This window comes from Medicago truncatula, chromosome 2, assembly GCF_003473485.1.
Source record: "Medicago truncatula cultivar Jemalong A17 chromosome 2, MtrunA17r5.0-ANR, whole genome shotgun sequence".
Taxonomy (NCBI): domain Eukaryota; kingdom Viridiplantae; phylum Streptophyta; class Magnoliopsida; order Fabales; family Fabaceae; genus Medicago; species Medicago truncatula.
Window position 1 is genome coordinate 9,250,456 of NC_053043.1, and position 21,746 is coordinate 9,272,201.

The 21,746-nt window shown below is 31.6% G+C and overlaps 3 protein-coding genes across 4 annotated transcripts; 1 reads left to right on the top strand and 2 right to left on the bottom strand.

The window, feature by feature from the left end:
• Nucleotides 1-4,370: 4,370 nt before the first annotated feature.
• Nucleotides 4,371-6,721, bottom strand: LOC11410027 (uncharacterized). Its single transcript, XM_003594174.3, has 5 exons — nt 6,108-6,721; nt 5,550-5,661; nt 5,375-5,456; nt 4,885-4,939; nt 4,371-4,775 (listed from the first exon to the last, which is right to left on the bottom strand). The coding sequence occupies exons 1-5, from the start codon at nt 6,519-6,521 to the stop codon at nt 4,635-4,637; spliced, it is 804 nt and encodes a 267-aa protein (XP_003594222.2). The 5' UTR covers nt 6,522-6,721; the 3' UTR covers nt 4,371-4,634.
• A 9,397-nt stretch (nt 6,722-16,118) lies between these two features.
• Nucleotides 16,119-17,735, top strand: LOC11406417 (fruit protein pKIWI501). The gene is made up of 2 exons (XM_003594176.4): nt 16,119-16,275; nt 16,847-17,735. Exons 1-2 carry the CDS (start codon nt 16,261-16,263, stop codon nt 17,315-17,317), a joined length of 486 nt encoding a protein of 161 aa, XP_003594224.1. The 5' UTR covers nt 16,119-16,260; the 3' UTR covers nt 17,318-17,735.
• Nucleotides 17,736-17,986: 251 nt separating this feature from the next.
• Nucleotides 17,987-21,746, bottom strand: LOC11406418 (E3 ubiquitin-protein ligase UPL5). 2 transcript variants are annotated; one of them, XR_005644077.1, is made up of 4 exons: nt 20,011-21,746; nt 19,204-19,595; nt 19,009-19,099; nt 18,431-18,442 (listed from the first exon to the last, which is right to left on the bottom strand). XR_005644077.1 is itself a non-coding variant. In XM_003594177.4 (3 exons), exons 1-3 carry the CDS (start codon nt 21,638-21,640, stop codon nt 18,179-18,181), a joined length of 2,481 nt encoding a protein of 826 aa, XP_003594225.2. In that variant the 5' UTR covers nt 21,641-21,746; the 3' UTR covers nt 17,987-18,178. The 2 variants fall into 2 exon arrangements, 1 of the variants encoding a protein (XP_003594225.2); XM_003594177.4 differs by having other exon boundaries at nt 17,987-18,442; nt 19,009-19,595.

Sequence of the window (21,746 nt, forward strand, 5' to 3'; positions counted from 1 at the left end):
ATAATAACAAGAGAAGAGTACAACACCCATACAAGCTAAAGGGTGCCCCCACTAGTCATGTTAACTAATAGCGAAAGTGGGCATATTAGATTTCAATCAAAGGAAAGAGTGTCTTTTGACTTTGTTTGCTATGCTCTGCGAGTCCATAATCTTCTGTTGAAAAACTCTACTATTACGCTCTTCCTAAATAACCCAGATACAAGCTAACCAGATTAATTGAAAAAACGAATGTGAAGAACACGGTAACCCCGCAAGGTGCCCGAGCTGATAAAAATGATCTCGAGTTGTGAATGGTGCAACAAAAGAGATGCTTAGCCACTGAAAAACCAAGAACCAGATGCTACAAAAAGTGTGACAACCGAAGAGTAAATGGTTGGTGGTCTCTTGTGACCCGCAACCACCTACACACACGTTGTCATCAATATCAAGCACATGTCGCTGCATCAAGTTATCTTTAGTCGGAAGTCGATTACGGAACAGGCGCCACACGAACATAGAAACCTTTAACGGAGCTTTTTTATGCCATACATCAACATATTAACTCCTATCAGCAGGTGCATCCACCGTCGTGAGGAAATGATATGTACCTTTGACTGTATAGCCATGAATAGGATCAAGAAGCCACCGTCCTTGTCTAGTATGTTATCTTGCAAAACAATGTTTTACAAAATAGCAGCACACTCCGCCACACTCTCCTCCTCCCAACCAAGGAGGCAAATGATTTGTAGTGTGTTTGATAATTTAGTGGTTAAACTAACTCATAAATATGAAATGACATAAAAAAGACATGTTCAATTAATATTTAATTTTTTGTGAAATTGGGATAAAATATGATGAGTTATAAGCACGGTACTTGAATTAATTTATGAAAAATGTTATAAGCATAGTAAAAATAAAAAATAAAAAATAAAAATCGGTTAACTAGTCATGTGATTATAAATTTACCATTTGAAAGTGAATAAATAAGATATTTTAGGTTCAAACTCTACATAATATTTCTAAGTTAAGTTCACAAGGGCAGTAAAAATAAATATAAATTTATGAAGACAGTAAAATTAGATTATAAACTTATGAGAAAGTGACAATCAACTAACAAATATTTTCCAGTCAAATAAACTTATTCATAAAAAATGTTTTGTCAAAGAGATCGTTTTTTTTTTATTTTCAGAAAAGAAAAATTGAGTTATTTGATTTGGATGTATCATACTCACAACTTTAACGTTTGTATGATTTTTATGCGTTTGGATAATCTTTTTCTTTTGAGGTGTTAGCCTTTATATTGGAAGTTGTAACTTATTATAATTATAAAGTATCGTCACATTTGTTTCCGTTCTATTTTTTTTTTAAAGTATTTTGTGTCATATTTCATATGATTCAAGATGGACAGATATTACACACATTTTAAAAAAACTCAAGTTACATTTTGGAATGATTAATATACCTTTTAATTGATTTTTTTTTAATTTAATTCAAAACTGTTTCATCGCACTTATCGCATAAATAAGTTTATGTATCCATCATCTCCAAATCACGTATTCATCTTTTAAACTCTGTCAAAGCTAGAAACTTGTATCAATCCTTTTTCGAACGTCGTCATCTCATTCATCTCTTTCTGGTTCACGTATCTTCTTCAATAACAAACACTTTATTAGTGGTAAATACAACCGTAGATTCTACTAATTGTGTGTTTTCAAGTTTCACGTGGTTGTTAACTGCGACAACATTTTCTTCTTTGATTTTATTGTTGATTACGTCAATAATTTCTTCTTCTTCTTCAGAGTTCCATTTATTGAAGAGGAAAAAAAAAAAGTAAAATTGATTGAAACATAAGGTAGAAAAATGTGAAATTGAGAGAAAGATAGTAGTTTAGTTTTTCAACCGATGTAAAATTAGTTTACGTGGTTTATGTAAACTGAGCTTAGATAAATGAATTAAACTCAGTTTACGTGCTTACATGTATAAGGAGTTCACGTCCGTCACCTAAATAAGTTGTACACACATAAACTGAATTTATAACAACCTTTCATAGTGAGTAATAGTGCCTCCGTAAACTTTTAAATTACATTTACCTAAACAGTGAATACATATATTTTTTTTAATAAAAAAAAGCCTCATATTATACTTTTTTTGTCAAGTTATATTATGTGTTGAGCAGGCCTTCATGCCAACGGTGCAGAGTGGGGACAATTTTTTCCTTCGTTGTCCCTAAATTTGATGGAGTTTGAGTATCTCTGTAACCCCAAACCCGTATCCATGAGTTCGAATATCCTAGTCCCACTCCATCCCCGCATGAATTTGGACCGTATTTTGACACTTTTTTTGTTTGTTTGCTAAAAATAAATAAAAATAAAACTAAACAATATGAGTGTAATTTAACAAGTTTGTTTAAAGGTTTCTAATTAAAGAGAGGTAAACATGTAATTTTGAAATGGGAAAAACCTAAACCTAAACCCAATCAATTTGTTTAAGGTTTCTATTTAACATTTTTCAATTTGTGTAAATGTGTCGAAATAATATATTTAGGGTTATGACCATACAAGTGTTTTTCCTAAAAAAACTCATTTGGGTTGGCATGCTATTGATTTGAGATCTAGGAGTGTGTGGTCTCAGGTTCAATTCTCCTTGGTGTCAATTTGAATGGGCTAATTTAATTTCTTAAAATAAAAAATAAAAATTGTTCCTCTTAAACTCAAAATATGATAGTGTTCAACTTAGAGAAGGAGGAGCAAGAGGACATGATTGGTGTATAATGTATCATATTAATGACTAAAGTTATGTTATGTTTGGATGGAGTTGGAGAAGGATTTCTCACGTCCTAATGTGAAATCAACGAGATCATGCAAAATTTGAGAGTTAACCAAATGTGTGGTATTGTAATGATTTATTAGTCGCCTGAACACACACTTTAGTGATGCCTCAAGAACCATACCAATGATACCATACGATAAAGCATATATTTGTTTGTGTTAGGATTCCCATTTGCACGGAAGGAATCATGAACCCAACTTGAAATCAAACATTGGAAATCATGAAAAAACTTGTTTTGACGTTTACAAGTAATGAAACATTCATTCCTCCAATGCGAGGCCTAAGTTGCTGCTTCAATCCTATCATGCAGTGATGCAATTCTTGACGTGATTCCAAACAATATCAAAGTATTTCACCTAAGATCGCACCCAAAACTTATAAAAAATTGTAGAAAGAAAAACCAATTGTAATATTGGTATTATTTGGTATTATTATCATATCGGGAGTAGGATTGAATTTCAAATTTTTTAGCCAACAATTTTACACCAAAAAGTGAAGTTCTGTTGAAATTTTTTATGCTTAATTATATCATATATATGACTACACTAAAACACAGTTGAAGCATGGTAGCAATTTAATAATTTAATGCAAAGATAGAGAAATTGTTCTCCTAATTATTATATAATTCTCAATAATTTCTATAACAGAGAATATGTATGGGTTTTTGGCCAACTAATCTAGTTTTTATTTTAGATGCTTGCCTTGCATGTTGTGTTTTAATTTAATGCTTGCCTTGCCTTGCATGTTGTATTTTAGACGAAGAAATTTTGTTCCAGTACTGTTTAGGGACAAAGCTAGTAACAATGAGAGTAACAAAGTGACTGATATTGTCTCACTGATTTAAAAAAAGAGTACAAACAGGAACATTGTAGTTGTAGCAAGGATATACCATAGTATTTTGCATGGACTTGGTCATATTGGCTGGCTAATAGGTCAGTTTTGTGGCAGTGATAGTAAGAAAATGATGGTGAAATTGATATTTTGGTAAAGTATTGTAGAATTACTTTGAAATATGAATAATCCATGGTAGAGATGAGAATTACAACACAAATTATAAAATTAACTTTCAAATGGAGAAAATAGCAGTTACCTTCACATTACCAAATCACAATTTTATAAAATTCTTCACCAAAAATTAGTCCGCAAATTCTATGGTACACCCAAATATTTGAGTGTACTGGTAGTTGTTTTTTTTTTGAAGAAAAAGAATTATTTTCTATCATTGATAATTATAGAAATTAAATCTTATAACGAAGAAATAAAATTTAATTTTTTTGAATTTTTATTACTCATAACGAAGAATATTGAGTATTTTTAAGAGAAAATGTTAAAAATTTAACATGATTCTTATAACCAATATGAAATTATGTTTTTTCTTATGAAATAATGTTTTCTACAATATAAACCTTGATAAATAACTCTTTACTTCCTAGAATGATCGATAATTTATCAATTTATTGATTAAGAGTATCGGTACATCCCAATTTATGAGGTGTACCGTAAAAGTTCCGCCTACACTTAAATTCCAAAAATTGGTAAATCCACTCTTAAGCAAAACCAAGTGTCAGTTTAAAGATTACAAGGTTTACTATTCAATTTGGTATTTTGAATTCAATTTACAAAGTCAAAATTTGTGTAGTCCAATCTTAATTCGATGCATGCATCATTATGTTAGAAAATGTGTGAAATACATTTTACTCTTTACATGAACTTTGGTTTTCTATTTTCTATGGTTTTATTTTTTCTCTATTAATAAAATTATTTTTGCATAAAAAAATGTACCTAAAGTTAACAAATGGACCATGGCATGATTCATGACAAGGCTTTTATAAAGCTAGTTTCATGAAGAAGAATAATAAGGCAACCAGAGATATCACAGCAAGCACAATTCTTTTTCCCTTATTCCCATATTCTGATCCTGTTAATGAACTTATCTTCAAGATCTCTTGGACACTTGCCTTCATTTTCTGCATCAGGGGACACATAAAAAAGGGAGGGAAAAATAGAAAATATACAAAAGCATATATATTCATTCATTTTATAACATTATTCATGTTAACAGAAATAGTTGCATACCAGTCTCATGAAGGGTTCCAAGAAGAGCAATGGCTCCATAAACATATCAATATTCCTGAATTAGGCACAAAAATGTATGTCATTAAACTGTAAGCAATCTTGATTAGTTGAAAAACCACAATGATTTAAATGTTGTTTTCATCCTTCTATTTTGGGAAAACCGCCGTTTTGCTCCCCCTATTTCTAATCATAGAATTTTGGTCCCCCGTTTCATTTGATGACGTACTAATAAATTGTTCATTCTAAACCTTTTGTATCATTTCAATTGATCTTCTTTTGACTATGTATGTTTGGTCACGACTTAGTTTAAGCCTCTACTTTTGACGACTCAACAATTAAGTTTTCGTTTCTTGTCAGGTCACACATTATATTGTCACTTTTTTAAACTCAATGATTAAAATCGTAGATTGGATAAAATTTCAGAAATGGAGGGATCAAAACTAAATTTAAACCAAATTTAAAAATGTCTTAATTTTGTCTATCAACAAACTTTATTACTGCCTTTCCGCGGTAAGTTTGGCATATGTGGAAGCTGAAACCTTTGCCTAAAGGAATGTGTATAGTGTTCCATTCTGCACATGAAAGAAATTTTATAAGATTAAGGATAATTTTGTGCTTAAGTAAATGATTATGTACAGAGAGGAGAGATTATGATTATGATTTACCAAATTTCCAATGGACCCCAACATTCATGCCGTCATGAAGAGTGGGTTTCACCACAATTTGAATGTTGTCACCAAATAAACGTATCAAATGAGAAAAGAATTCCAACACTTGCTGCAATGCAAAAAAGGATGAACCATAAAACAATATGAATTAGATTATGAACCATAAGACAAATTATATTTTTTTTTGTTGATGATTGTGAATTGGATAGTTTATGCCACACATATTACGGATGACTAATCTCGGTCGAGAAACCAGACCACTTTAGTGTATTCTTTCCTTCCAACCACGTCTTTTATATCAATTTAAAGTTTAAACTCATACGATGAGATAGATAAAAATTTAGACCATATAGAATTATGACGGTGTCTATTATTTTGGATATTTGAAAAATTTAGCCAATACAAAATTACTTTATGTGCTAAAACACAAACTTTTATAGGTAAATTATTGTTGCCACCGTAATTTATGTCACTAACCAGAATGCAAAAATATTGTTGTAGAAAGCTAAAAACAAGACAATTATTGTTGAATGAGCTGAAAATAGGAGCAGATACCGTTTTTCCTTGGAAAGCTTGGAAGAATGAGAGGAAATTGCACACACATCTACATTCATCTGCAAGTATCTCAGACAATTCTTGTATGTTTTTATTTTTGAAGGCAGAATAAAGTTTCATAACTGCATCTAGGGCTTGATCATTATCTTCTCCCACTGGTTCTGAGTTCTTCTTAGAATCAAAAGCAATAAAAGATAACCCTCTCTGCTTTCTAGGATACAAATTTTCATGAATTGAAGTTTGGCATGAAAATGAAGAAATAGAGTTGTAATGTATATCAACATTTCTATGTAGCTTTCTAGGAAGAGAAATATATTTGCAACAATTATTATTGGTAATAGAAAAGGGTAGTGCAGAAAATGACATTATTCTATTATTACATTTTATGGGACCAGTGATAGAAAAGAGAGACATTGAAGATGGGACCAAATTTCAAGTTTTCACCATGGAGGATATGTAAGAAGGAAAATAAATAAGAGAAAAAGTGTTATATAGATGTAGAGATTAATATGCTTTAATCTTAAGGCAAGGTTGAAGAATATTTGATTATATAAAAAAGGATAAAAGCTATTGATCCTTGATTCAACTTCAAAGCTAGGTATTTCCTCACAATGTCCTATAAGTCCAAGATTTCAACCATGTGATATATAATCTTTTATTTGATATTTTAATTAATAATTTTTTGAATGAAATGGATTTTTTTTACTCTGTTATCCATCTTATATAACTTTTGACTTAGTACTCTGTCAAGGATAGAAAAACAATATTAGTGATTATCAATTTTATCTTTTTCCAATTTAAAACTTTCTCTGTTATATTAGTCTATAATTATTTTTATATTAAAAAAATTAGTTGAGTTGAGTGCTAAAAGTTCACAAAGAATAAAGAATAATCACACACTTAGAGTATGTTTGGTTTGAAAGAGAAGTTGTGAGAGAGAAATAGGTAAGAGAGAATGTGGGAAGAGAGAAATAGATGAGAAAGAAGTGTGCTTGCTTTTTATAATCACAAAAATACCCTTAAATGAAAAGCTCAATATTTTTTTTTTAGAGGAATATTTTTTTTATTTTGAATTTGATTTCTTTATGAAACTTATTCATTTCTTCAGCATTGCTTTGATTCAACCCAACAAAAACCACGTTTTGAGCAACAAAACTACCACTAAGAAATCTGGAAAAACATCACCATCATCATGCAATCGAAATGCCAAATCAGAGTCTACAAAGTAATAAGTTTCAAACTTTCACCAACTTTACAAAAAAATACATAAAAATATGGTGGCATTTCACATGGGAAAGGTTAATCCTTTCCCACCATGGGAAAGTTGGATTCAATGATTAGATTAAGTGAAGAACATATTCTTAACATGCTCTCTCAACACTAGATTTTTCTTCACATTATCTTCCAACAATTTAAAAATTCCAAAAATTAATTTTCAGAAATTAAAAAAATCGAAAAAAATTCAGATAATTTTTTTTAAATTCTGTAATTCATTTATTGTAAAGTCAATGGGAAAAGAAGAATGTTTTATATAAAAATCATGGAAATAGTACAAGTGTGAAAAATGGAAAAAGAGATGGGAGCACTAACACTCTGTTTGGTTGAAGAGAAATGAGGAAGAGAGAAAGAGAGAAGAGAGAAATAGAGAAGAGATGATACTTTTCTCTTGTTTAGAATGCAGAGAAATAGGGAAGAGAGATTATAAAACTGTAGGGCCCACCACTTTTTATCTTCTCTCCAAAGTAGGGAAGAAAGGGGAGAGAAAGGTTTCTAGTCTTTGTTATTCCTACTTTGCCCTTGCCTTCAAATGTTACAAAGTTCTCATGGCTTTCAACACCAATGGTACTTGAACAAAGTAGTGGAAAATGCAGCAAAGCTAATTGAGGTTGTAGGCATGCATTGCTGGTGGAGCAACGTTGATGAAACAAAAGAGAAAAGTAGAAGTAAAATACAAGTAAATATAATATTTATTTCTGTTTAAAAAAAGTATTTTTAAAATAAACTACATTAACTTCATTGCAAAATTAAATTGAAATATGATAAAATTGTCAAAAAAAAAACTTTTTTAGTATAAGGATATTTCGGTCTTTTTAAAAATTAAATACACTTCTTTCTTCTCTATTTCTCTTATTTCTCTCTTATACCAAACAACCTATCAAATCTACACTATTTCTCATCTCTTTCTCTCTTCCCATACTCTCTCTCATTTATTTCTCTCTTCCCAACTTCTCTTCTAAACCAAACACACCATAAAGTAAATTGACTGAAAAGAGCCATTTCTTCTCCCTTTCTTCGCTGGGTTGAGGAGATTGAAAAAAGCAATGAGTCCCACGAATTTTGTCTCTCTCTCTTCACAACTTCTCTCCTATCCAAACAAGAGAAATAGGTCATCTCTCTTGTATTTCTCTCTTCTCAATTTCTCTCTCACCTATTTCTCTTTAACCAAACAAAAGCTTAAAGATAATTCCTTGTAAGATACGAGTTAAGGAGAAGGGCTACCGAAACTCACTCTTACACTTTAGTTTTTATCAGGTAAACTTATTTTAATCTTACATTTTTACCACCTTATAATAGGTTTCACATAAAGTTACATGAATTTCATTTAATAAAAAACTAAGCATACTTTTAATGTATCAAATTCTCATAAACTAGACAACACTCAAAAAGATTAATATAGTATTTTGAATTTAAGGATGTAAACAAATTATCGTTTTCTTTGTCTCAAACTTGTGTTTGTGTTTAGGAAAAAAAAAAAAGTGTTAAATACACTCAAATAAAATACTACAATGAACTAAAATGCTAATGTGCATCATGCTTGTGTTTCAAGCTCTAATGGGATCGTTTAGCTAATTGGGTTAATTAAATCCTAAATAATTTTTTAAAATTGCTGTTTATATTAAAAGATTTCCTATTACACATCTGAAAATGACCAAAAAACCCTTAACAGTAGTTAACTTCCATTCCCAAAAAGAAAAATTAAACAGTAAACTGCAATTGGAAATATTGAAGGTAATTTCTAAGTGTGTGATAGCAGTCTTTGATGTCTAAAGAATTGATCTAAAATGTTAAGAATTGCACATTATAAGTTCAAATTATATAATCTAAAATGTGTTAAGAATTGATCTTTTAGAGTGTTAAACTCATTTCATATTATATTATTCTAAATATTATAAGAATTTTAGATTGTATTTTCCGAATTGTATGTTTACAAATTTTGGACAAAAGAGAACAAATTTTGGTCATGCGGCCTAAGAATTTACCTTAATTTTATAGGTGAAGCAACTTGTTCCTAAAATTTAGAATATGAAAAATTAATTCCTAAAATTAAAATCAAATTGTATTAATCAATCCAGTCCCTCTATTATTAATAGAATGAAAACACAGGTTGAAATTCTCTCTATTTTTCAAAAAATAAAAAGGAGGGTTAAGAGGAAAATACTAAAAAATTCGACAGTGTTTTTCATCATTTTTATTTTATTTTCAAATCTCTTTGTATTTTTCCTTCTCGCAATGGAGCCTTCAAATTCTTTTGACAAATTGAGATGCAAGCTAAGATTGATCGATGAATATATCAAATTGTTCAATATGCTTGAATCATTCCATACATTTTGGACAACTCAATTGTAAAAGAACATAGTTATAATTTATACGTGGTTGGATTGGAACCAATTATCCGAATTGTTTATACCAAATGAAATAACACAATAACATAATAAAACTTCATTTGTCAACACCAAAAATTAATTATAAAACTTCACTTGACAGTTGAAGTATTTTTAAGAACATAGATACCACATGACCCTTCCCAACTTTCACAAAGGGACCTTGTTTGTTCCTTATTTTGGACACAAAACATACACCCAAATGCATTATCAAACAATAATAAAAGAAATTTCCAAAAAGAAGGATCAAAATGAAAACGATGTTTTCCAAGTGGTCGTCATTTTCAAAACTAAAGATTGTCTCCTAAAAGCAACTATTTCAATAATTAGTCCCGATCTTGACTTTCAAACTGAACTTATGTAAGATAGAATTTCTTTCCTGAACCAACGAGTGTCTTTGATTTTCATTGAGCTAGTGAAAAAAGATTAATGAAGATGTATAGTCACAAGAAAATAGTTTTACACTAATATTTGATAATTATATTGACAAATAAGTTTATTTTGTTAACTGTCTTTTAATTTTATTGGAAAAATACTCTATTTTTGTTGAAAGTCGATCTAAAACATAGATAATTTGATAAAATCGTAAAAATAAAAGTGTCTTCCTATGAAACTTATCTTAAAGTTTTGATAGATTCTAAATGAAGTTTTACAAATAGCAATAATAGCGTCAAACATGAAATTGTATTGAGTCTTCTAGTTGTGCCTTCCAGCACATTTGCTTGCAATCAAGTTCGATAGACACCTTATATAGACCCATACTGCCTAATCATTTTATCGCTTCCTTAAGCTACTTGCCTCCGCTTTGTGGGGTTGTGGTAATCCGAAGAACCAAATTGTTTTTTTGTTTACGAACTCTCTTAGATTTTTTGTAATGTTCCATAACACCGTTGTTCCATGAAGGTTATTGCATCTATATTGCACTCGACCTCTCCCATATCCAGTTTGTTCCAATTGTCATGATTATGACTTATCGTTCTGTTAAAGTTCCTATCTCCTTCTTGCGGTATGCACGTTCGCGGGCTTGCTGCCATTCTAAAATTATTAGATCATTTTTTTTGTAATTATTTACTATTTCCGATATTTCATAATGAGTAAGATATTTGATGATGAATTATTTAAATAAAAGAAAGAAAGTAATATTTTTACTATGTTATTTTAATTACTTGATATCTAGAGACAAAAACTAATTGGTATTTAGTTATTTTATTTTAATTAGCATACTAATTAAAGCTATTAAAATAATCCATAAAAAAAAGCTATTAAAATAAGAAAAATATTTCTTGGACACTCATACATCCAAATAATACATTGAAAGAGAAATAAATAGTGATGATGATGTGATATATGTAATATATTGGTGATACAACGAGAAGAGACAAATAAAGAGAAAATGTGATATTGAATAAGTATTAGAAAATTAAGGGTGTATAAATACCATTGTCGTCCCTCTTTTTTTGTGTTTCCTTGGACCTTCTATTGACACAAGAGTTTGATATCTTGATTGAACACTTTGTTAAATATGCTTGAATTCCAATCTCAAAAGTTGTCCAATCACAATAGTACATTATCCGTGATACTTAGCTAAGTGAGACTCCAATACACACCAGGTTTAACATAGGTCCTAGATCTAATTCCGGCATTATCTTCATTAACCTTACTTTGATAGAATTTTTAATATTGTGTTTGATCTTAATCCCAAAAACCAATTCATAAGATGAGGTTGTTAAGCACGTATATACACCTAGTAGCTCGGAAACCTTAATAATGTGATTCCTATACAATTTCAATACAAAATTATAAGATTTAATATGTTTTAATATATATGGTTTAATATGTTTTTACTTCCTACAAAATTATAAGATTTTAAATTTACTCCCTAAAATTTATTTATTCACTTTTAATCTTTATTTGTATTTTGAGTTTTGAAGGACAAAAAATAAAAAGTTTTTAAAATAGTAACTATACTTACAAACTATCATTAAATTTTACAAAGATTAAACTTGAAAATTCGTGATTTTGTTGACGCTAAAAACATATATAACTCTTATATAATAATTTAAAGATTTATCAAAAATAGGGGACAGATGGTCAGCTAAAACCAATATGATTATAATAGAACGTTGCTCTAATCAATCAGCATGTATTTAGGCACTTTGTTGCTCTGGTTACAAAGAAGCAGCAAATTTCAAAACGATAAGTCAGAAATCGCTATCTCAAACCAAATTGCAATTGACCACAGCAGCAATTTGTAGTTTGATCAGTGAGTAAAGTGGAGTGCTTATGTGACGATGTAGATGTGACTCCACAAATGTCCATCCCTAAACTACGTGTTTACACGCTGGAACCATTATTATTATGCAATATTCTTTCTTTAACAACAACATCACAAATAAATAAAATGTAACACTATAGATAAAGATTAGAATATACGAAAATGATGCATGGAAAGGAATCTATATGATAAATGAAGGGTCCACATGGGGTGACTATTATTGGGCCACATTATCAAAGTTGGAATGATTCAGTCACCTGGTTGGAAAGCTCACCTTAACATGTTCTAGTCTGCCACGTAAAGGAATCACACCCATAATGGTTAAGTTTTTAGACACCCAAACATGGAGTTATTCAATTTTCAAAGATGTTGGTCCTAGTCAGCATCCATGTGGCAGGTCTTTATTGGTTGAAATTTAGGTTAACGGTCCAAATGAAGTTATCAAGCAGTCTTTTTTTGTGCTGAGGATGTGCTGTCTAATTAGTGATGATCACTCTCCACCGCCCTTCAAACTTTTGTCCCTTTACAGACCATATTTTGTGGTGAAATGTCTTAACAAATTCTATTTAAATTCTTGAGTACACATCTTATGTAACATAAAATATAATCTTTGATAGTAAAGATTATATTTTATTATATATTATAATCTTAATTAAAATTAAAATTAAAATTACTGAAAAGAAGAAAATTAAAGTAATGTCCTTTTCAATCAAATCAAATGCCATTTTCAAATATAAGTTCTGTCTGAGAAAGTAATTCCCCTAATTAGTTATAAGATCATTTTTAAATTACAAGATATATTATTTCTTTTTACAAAAATTAAAGAAACCTAATTGTTTATATCGTTTAACTAAAAAAAAACTAAAACGGTAATTGAAGTGTACAATTTTAGAAAATCAATATATAAATTGATAAACTTAATAATTTTTTTTTTTACACTTAATTTTATTAATATGTGAAAAGTGGTCTAATAGTTAAACAAACTCACGACCAAAATATTGTTTATCCAATACACACATAGTACTTTTTATTTTAACATTGGAATTGTGATCAGAACATCAGCTACCATAACGATCCAAATATAGTTTACGAGTATATGCAGTATATATTATACACGGACCATATGCATGTAAATAACAAGGCACACACACGGTGAAAACTGAAAATGGAGAGAGAGAGGACACTTTAGATTACGTTCCGTGCTTTTATTTTATTTTTATAAGTAGCAATGAACATTATCTGATATACCATATATAGATCTATCAGCATGATCATGCAAGATCCATGATAATATTTTTTATTTTAATTATTTCATAGCCAACATGATAATGTCTAATACCAAAACAACAATAAGACGTGTGCGGGTTAGAAATGAATACAAATAAAGGACAAAGGCTAATTTAGTAGCGTGATATATATGATTGTATCATGCCCAATGCATCACTAGTAAAAAAACATATTTGAAGAACAATCCTTTTGTTTTTCAAGTAATTTACCGATTCATGCTAATAATACATTTTAAATGTGGATAAATGGCGAATACGATGTTTAAACTTTGATCTATACATTGTTTTTACATCCATCAACTAAATTGTGTTTATAAGACAGAACAATCTTTTGTTAATGACATATTTATTACTCATCATATATGAAGTATGGAATTACTTCCTTCTTACCAAACAAAAGCTATGAAATTAAGTATACATTTCAATAAACCGATTTTAATTTGTAGTGTAGTGTTTATGATCACGATTTTGACAGAATTAAGTGCATTAATAATGAGAAGAATATGTAAGCAACATTGAATGATAATGGTCTGACGTGGAGCACCAAAGGGGCTGGAACAGGGCCTATGTCACGAGTGTACGACGTGGAAAGCATAGCCATGTGGGACCACGTGGATTTTTTCATCTTTTGCAAAAGGAAGGGTTCCCAATGCTATGTATAGACTATTTTTTTCTTGCAATTAATCTCTTTTCTTTTCTTGTTTTTTCTTTCCTATTTTTTTCTTATGGTGGGTCCAAATTTTCCTTTCTATTTTGGACTGTAATGATGTTAATTGATGAAAGGGTCCCTCATTAAGCACCGGCCTAGTTCATTTCATTTGTTTCCTTTCTATATGGCCACTTGTCCAATCTCTTCAATGTCCATTTCATATTTTGCTTATTTACTAGCTAGAAGCTACTTCCAAACCTTAAATTTGGTTAACAACTACACTTTCTATCTTTTACCTGATTCAGGTACGTATACGCAAGGTTGGTATAACCACTAATTCATGCAATGTAATTACATTCAATATCTACTGTTGTGTGTAATGTTGTGTGTAAGTATGAGTTATATGTCTCATATCAGATAGAAAAGTAAAGGTTGAACATATTATAAATAAGAGGATCCATCAACCCACCGCCTTAAAGTTTTGGTTAAGAGTGTAGTATCTCTCTAACTTATGCGGTTATTCTAACCTTGATGTGGACGATCCCCGAGCTCCCTCATGACCCAGCATCTACTGGCACTAGAAAACATTGCTATAATGTATAATCAATACAATACCCATTAACCAAACCTATATTTCATGCACGTAATAATTACCAATGCTTCTTAATAAAACAAACTGCATGCTGAAGTTTATTAAAAAGTTTGATTAAATGTTATGTTAAATTATCCTATTTTCATTATTTATGAGAGCTTTATTTTGGGTACCTAGCTGATTAACTTGTTGTTATAGAGAAAGGATGGTCCATTCTGATGTGTAGAATACGTGTTTTAAGGTGTTACTATAAAAGAAAAGAAGTTCCTCACGCTCACACAACACATGGAAAATGAAACCCCACTCAAGAGGAAAACAGCTATACCCACCCATTGGGGCAGTGAAAAATAATTTTGAGGCTTAACAATTTTTTTCAAGAGTATGATATACACTAATAAGTAATTGCAGACACAAGAAAAAAAAATTACTACTAATTTAGTAACTGAATTATTTAAGCCTGATCTATAACGAAAGGTTTAGAAAATGAATTTTCTAATCGGTCACTAATTAGTAATATGTCATAATACAGTTTGATTGAATAACTCCAATAATCTTGACCAAAAAATAAAAAAGAAAGAATAACTCCGATAAACAATTTAGTTCCATGCTTTAATAACGAAGATGTTTTTAGTGTCAATGCAGAACACTTCTAATCCTCCTCTCAATATGAAGTTGGGGATTTTGTGATTCAATATAAAAGTCTCTTGTTAAGTAATACCGACTTTGTAGGATTGTTTATTCAAAGGCAAACAAATAAGTTTTTTTTTTAAGGACGGTCGTTCGCAATATTGTTAGAGCTATCTTATTCAATCCTAGCTTCCATATTTTTCATCATGTATCTCATATTTCATACTCTTTGATTATGAATAAAATGCAGTAATTTTGCCTTTTCTAAAATAAAAAATAAAAAAACGAAGATGTTTTTCTTTGCTGAAAAAAGATTAATAACAGCGCAAACAAAAAATATATAACAATCCAACTTTTCCTCACCATGATATCATTTTTTCATACCACTTTCTTTAATATCTCAATAATTATCTACATTGTGAGATATGACTAGACACATATTCAAACCATTTTTTAATATCTCAACAAATATCTACGTCGCGAGATATGACAATATCCAACATATTTTTAGAAGCATAATGGTAAGCATCTTGTTTGTTTTTGGTAAATAAATTTAAACTTTACTATTGTAGTAAAATAACACTTTTTTTTTTTGTGTGACGATCATTAGCAAAATAAGTTGAGAATTAGTAGGTTTGCAAATAATATTGAATGATATGCTTATAAAACAATTAATGAATAATAAAAATGAGTGATTATACTTCATTTAAATTATACAATACACGTATAAAAATTTACTCAAAAAATAATTAATATTGTTTTGTGCAGGGATAAATAAACAAAAGGAAAAAAACATTGACAACTAGACATATTGATATGTCTTTTAATTCATGTCAATGACACGATCAGTCTGGCTGAAAAAAGATTCTTACAGGTGATCAGACCATACCACAGACCACAATACACATGTACATTTCTACTACTATTCATCACTTTATGCATCTATATATACCACCCTCACTTTGATCACTCTTCATCACTCACTAGCACTCTTAATTTCTCTCTTCCTTCATTGTTCATTCACACACCCTTCAACTTTATTTCAATCCCTCTCTTTTCCAAATGGCCAGTGTTGAGGTAAAATAACTCTCAATAAGATACATAGTTACTTTTTGACTGATATAATTTTCATTTGTATATATAGTTATTCCTTTAATTAGTCTACGTGTAATTTAGTTCCTACATCAACAAGATGAAAATCAAAGCTTACTAACACAATATTACAACTATTTAATTTTTTTTAATTATTCTTATTTTGTTTGCTATGATTAACTATCACTCAATCAACGAATCAATTTGATCTTCCTTTAATTCCCTCTAACGTGCGTGCGATCTACAAAATTGTAAATATAACTATATAAGCACTTGATAAATGATCACTTCATCACAATATAAATATATTGATCAATAGATCAAACATTAATGTAATATTACTTAAGTTTTATTCTTGTATACAAAACAAAGATTGTGGATCAATGACTTAAGTTTTTATGGGACTAAGTAACTAGAACTACTTAAGTTCTATTAATGTAATATGATTAACCTAATGTATTGTTAACAGATTTTGATATATAGTTATTTTGATTATTTGATGTTTCATTTGTATGTACACTGCAAGATTTTTTATAAATGAAGATGGTAATTTCAGGTTGCACAAGTACCACCACCAACAACAGTGCCCGAAACAACACCGGAGGTGATCAAGACAGAGGAAACAATTCCAGAACAAACAGCGATCGAAGTTCCTGCTCCAGAACAACCGGAAGCTGAAGTTCCTGCCACAGAAGTACCAACAGAAGAAACAACCGAACAGCCAACAGAAACAACAGAAGAAACTCCAGCTGCCGTAGAAACACAAGATCCAGTTGAAGTTGAGACCAAGGAAGTGGTAACAGAAGAAGCCAAGGAAGAGAATACAGAAGCACCTAAAGAAACAGAGGAATCAGTTGAAGAAGTGAAGGAAGAGGCTGCAGCAGTAGTGGAGGAGCCTGTAGCAACCATTGAAAATGAGTCAGAAGCACCAGCAGCAGTAACTGCTGAGGAAGAGAATGTTAAACCAGTTGAGTCAGTGGAAGCTCCAGCAGCAGAAGAAGTTCCAGTTGAGAAATCTGAAGCTTAAAACAATGGAGGGTGTGTGAATGGAATTGATGAAAAAGAGAGATTAAATTAATGGTTCTAGTTGTTGGGATCGGGTCTACCATTTTGCATGTCGAGGTTGAAAAGTTTTCTATTATTATTTATTTACTTTCCTTTCCTTTATTTAAGTTTATTATTGTTGTTATAGTAAGTCTTTGGAAATGGTTATTCATATGGAGGGTATAGCTATCTACATCAGTTATGTATGGAACTTTACTCCATGTCAGCATATATATACATGCTGAATGGTGGACATGTGATGTGAAATTTCATTCCATGAGTTGTGTATTGAAGTGATCAGCTATAAGGTGCTATGGTTCTTGGGAAGGTTACATGAGTTTTTCATGGTGTGTTCCTGTGTTTCTCTAGATTTGAATAAATGATATTTACTTTGTTGTATACTCTGTCTTGTCTTTGTCCCAACTATTTATCATCTTATGTTTTTATTTGGTTATGAATCGGTTAGCTCAACAAAATCTGCCTAAATATTTGTTCTTTATACGGTCGAGGTTCCGGAAATCATTAGAGTTGAAACGGAAGCAAGAAACTGGGTCAGTAAAACTGTTGGTATGTGAAAATGAATATGACATCAAAACTTCTTTCCTTCAATCCTGTTTTCTTGACTCTTGACCCCTAATACAAACACTTCACATAAGATTAACGGCATTGCCACCCAGAATCGATTTGAGAAACAAAACTAGAAAGCCTTCACATATTATCATATTGACAAAAAAAAATGGAACAATCCTATCCAAATGTACAAAGGTGACTACCGGTATTTCTATGTGCAATTAAAAGATTCAAAACCACTTCTAACCAAATTACAGGTGTATTCTATTCACCGTTATGCAGTACCGAAACTGCAGCTTATGTGCTCTTGAGTGATGATTCCAAGGCGATCTTGCATGATAGCCATAGAAGAATATGGAGGAAAGCACAGCTTGTAAAAGCATGTGTGAGATGAGGGCAAGTGATTATCAGGTTTGCTGGATTTGGAAATTAATAGAGTGGAACTCAAGCCACGGAAACCTTCAACTGGTAAATGTTTCACAGATGTCCAAAAGAACAGAAGAACTTTCTTTTGCTCTGCTGACATTCTCCCGACGATCTGCCAAGTTTTTGATAATAGAATATAATGTTAAAAAAAATTAAACACTGAGTAGACACATGCTTCAATAACCACATAAAAAATGTTACTATTTGAAGGCATAAATGAACTAAAGGGAGACATTTATACAAATGAAGCAAATCAAATCTTGAACCTAAAGTAATAGAGCTAGAAAAAACGGAATAATTTAAACAAGCACAGATTATAACTCTAGCATGACTACCAGGCACATAATTTCAAAAGTGGTTTATGTGAAACAAGGCACATAATTTCGTCATGGAAATGGGGAAACTTTACAAGTAATAAGAATTAGAGGATATGGAACACAGGGAAAGCCTTAGAGAGCACTATGTGGCAGGATACATGTTGCCCAATAAAGCCACTGCTGCCAATACAATATTTATATAGGGGGGAATTGATTTAGTTTGTTCTTGAATATGAAAATAAATATAATAAATTTAAACTCGCCAAAGAATTTTAAAGTGCAGGAAAAGGGGGGAAAATAAAAAATCAGTGAAGATAAAGGTGAAGCCAATGTGATTCCATAAGATCAGTATCCTACATACCTTCCAAAACCAAGATATCTGATGATCATTCTCTTTATAGCCATGATACTTGGTATGTACCTTCCAATCTTCAACAGAAATGGCATTCTCACTGCCATGCAGCATCAAATCAAAATCTTCAAGGTCTAAAAATTGAAAGAACTCGAGCCTTGAGCAAGATAAAATATCAGCAAAACCTTCGGCAAAATGTGATACCTGCTTAGATATGGATGTCACAAAACGATTCTGTATGAGAAGATGAACATACTTCTCCCTGTTCTTACTATCCACAACAAGGCTTTCTCCCCCAGGGCAGAGCTCAATCAATTCCCTGTGTCCTAATTCTTCTACCTCTGTAGAAAATGTCAGTCCTAATGCATCTGAATCAATATAATCAGCATCCATCTCCAATATTTGCTTGCAGCTACTATACATTATAGGATCGGCATCCCGAATATCTTCTAAAGTAATAATATAGTTTCCAGCCAATTGCTTGAAAAACACACGATCAAAAACAATACCCACGTGCACCTTCTTCTTCAAAGCTAATGCAATAATACGTCCAGAGACGATGAAGTACTTTAGGTGCAGAGAATTTACCTTAGATGCTGCAAACAAGTAGAAGGAGAGTATACTAAATATATATATGATTGCACAGAAGCTGTTCAATAACATCTATTGAAATATATATATATATATATATATGTGTGTGTGTGTGTGTGTGTGGTAAAACACGTCGATACTTAAGAAGTAAGTTGTGTTCAACCTTTGAACTTGCATTTTGTTTTGTTGGGACTTAACATATTAAGTAATTATTTTGCAGATGATTTTTACACCCTTGAACATTAGGTCAACATTTTAATACCCTAAGAAATATCATTTTGTAAACATTCTATAAATCTCATCAAATTTATGTTTCTTTTGAAAAGACACGGATAAATGTACTTGTCATCGAAAAATACTTGGAATGCAAGGTAAACAGAAGAAAAAAATTATGCATTTGGATATCCAGATAAAACTCACCAGCATTAGGAAAAAACCTCCTGTGGTCATTTGGACATGCCACAAACAGAGCATTTTTTGGATTAAATATTTCCCGACACACCAAAACAAACCACTCCCTCAGTACACCCGGTCCTGTAGCTTTCTCATTCTTGAATGCCATAAATATTCCACCCTGCAGAGATTTAGCCTTAGCTCGAGACATGTACTCAAAAGATTCAGCCAAAACCTGAGACCTGTCAATAAGCATCTCATATCCCGATATTTCATCTTTTGAGTCAGGGAATAGCATCAACGCCAAATGCCTCCTGGATTCAAAATCGGTCACAATTTTGTTCTCAAGAAGCCATTGATGATCATCGGTTTTCTTCACGTACCGAACAATCATATGAGGTAGCACATTTTTTCGATGCAATAAAAGTCCCCAAAACTTTTCTTGTGCACCGCTATAGAACTTGGAGATGTGAAACAATTCCTTAAGAATAATAAGATAATGGGACCACCCATTATGGATAACATCCCCTTTTCCTTGTTCCTTGTTAACCAAGCAATCTTCCATGACTTGAAGGCACTCGTCCATTTTGCTCAATAACTTAATAAATACAATATGAAGTTGATCAGGTACTCCTGAAAACAAGGGATCCTCCTCATAGCAAATATCATAATTCAAAGATTCATCGGATGTTGCTTGCTCCTCGGCAAATCCCATCCTCAAAGGGCCACAGAATTTAACAAAATCCAAAACAACTTTGTACGAAATCCCCTTGGCAGTGTCCCAATTCATACTCAAATCCAAATACATCAACAACTCGTCTGCGATCTCGTGAACACAGTCAACAACACCCCGAAGCAAAACCTTCATATTAGGATTGTTAATGGGGACACCACCAACGAGTGTCAACAAATTTCCAAAACCATCCCGACAAGAAACATACAAAGGCTCATCACACGTAAAACCTACCCCTCTAAGCAATTCACAAAAATCCAACAAAATTTCAAGGTAGAAACCCTGCAACTTTTTGCACTTCAAATCTAAACAAATTTCGATGAAACTTTCAATAGAGAAATCAGCAATATTCTTGTTACATGCAAACGGGGACATATAAAGTGCTACCAACAGAGAAGGAATTTTCATTAACTTGAAAAAATAAAAATATTCAAAATTATTCATATACTTTGCAAAGTGATTATGAATAATCATGGAGGCACCATTCAGCGATTCGCCTCTACAGAGGTTGAGAATCATTGAAACAATATCATCTGCAGAATTCCACACTACAGAACGCCCTATACTCCTCAATTGACCAACCAATTGAAGATTGGCGTCGTTTTCGATGCCGCATTGGCTGAGACTCTGTTGTTGCTGAAGCTGTTTTCCATTGTAGATCAATCGTTGATATTCAATAGGAATTTTGGTTTTGGATGAAATTTGTTGGAGAATAGATTCCACTGTGTCTTCTCTTGAAGCGTGAATGACTATGGTGTTACATTTCCACATCATGCGAACAAAGAATTGCAACTCTGACGACGTCGTTTTGGTGTCATTGAATTTGAGCTCCGGGGAATGGTTGCTGAGGTGGTCGGCGGTGGCACCATTGATGCTCTGTTGGTGGAAACAACCGCCGGCGATGGTTTTAGTGATTGATGACATTGACGTTAGCCCTCACCGCCGGCAACGCGGTGAGTGGGAGTGAAACTAAGTTATCGGTGACGGTTATTGACTTGAGTGATGAAAAAGTGTCATGCAATGAAAGACT

Coding starts and splice junctions, on each gene's coding strand:
- LOC11410027 (XM_003594174.3), bottom strand. CDS start 6,521: ATGTCTCTCTTTTCTATCACTGGTCCCATAAAATGTAATAATAGAATA. Junction 5,457..5,549: donor TGGGGTCCATTGGAAATTTG/GTAAATCATAAT, acceptor TTTCATGTGCAG/AATGGAACACTATACACATT. Junction 4,940..5,374: donor CGCGGAAAGGCAGTAATAAA/GTTTGTTGATAG, acceptor TGCCTAATTCAG/GAATATTGATATGTTTATGG.
- LOC11406418 (XM_003594177.4), bottom strand. CDS start 21,640: ATGTCATCAATCACTAAAACCATCGCCGGCGGTTGTTTCCACCAACAG. Junction 19,596..20,010: donor GAGGTTTTTTCCTAATGCTG/GTGAGTTTTATC, acceptor ACTTGTTTGCAG/CATCTAAGGTAAATTCTCTG. Junction 18,443..19,008: donor AGATATCTTGGTTTTGGAAG/GTATGTAGGATA, acceptor AAAACTTGGCAG/ATCGTCGGGAGAATGTCAGC.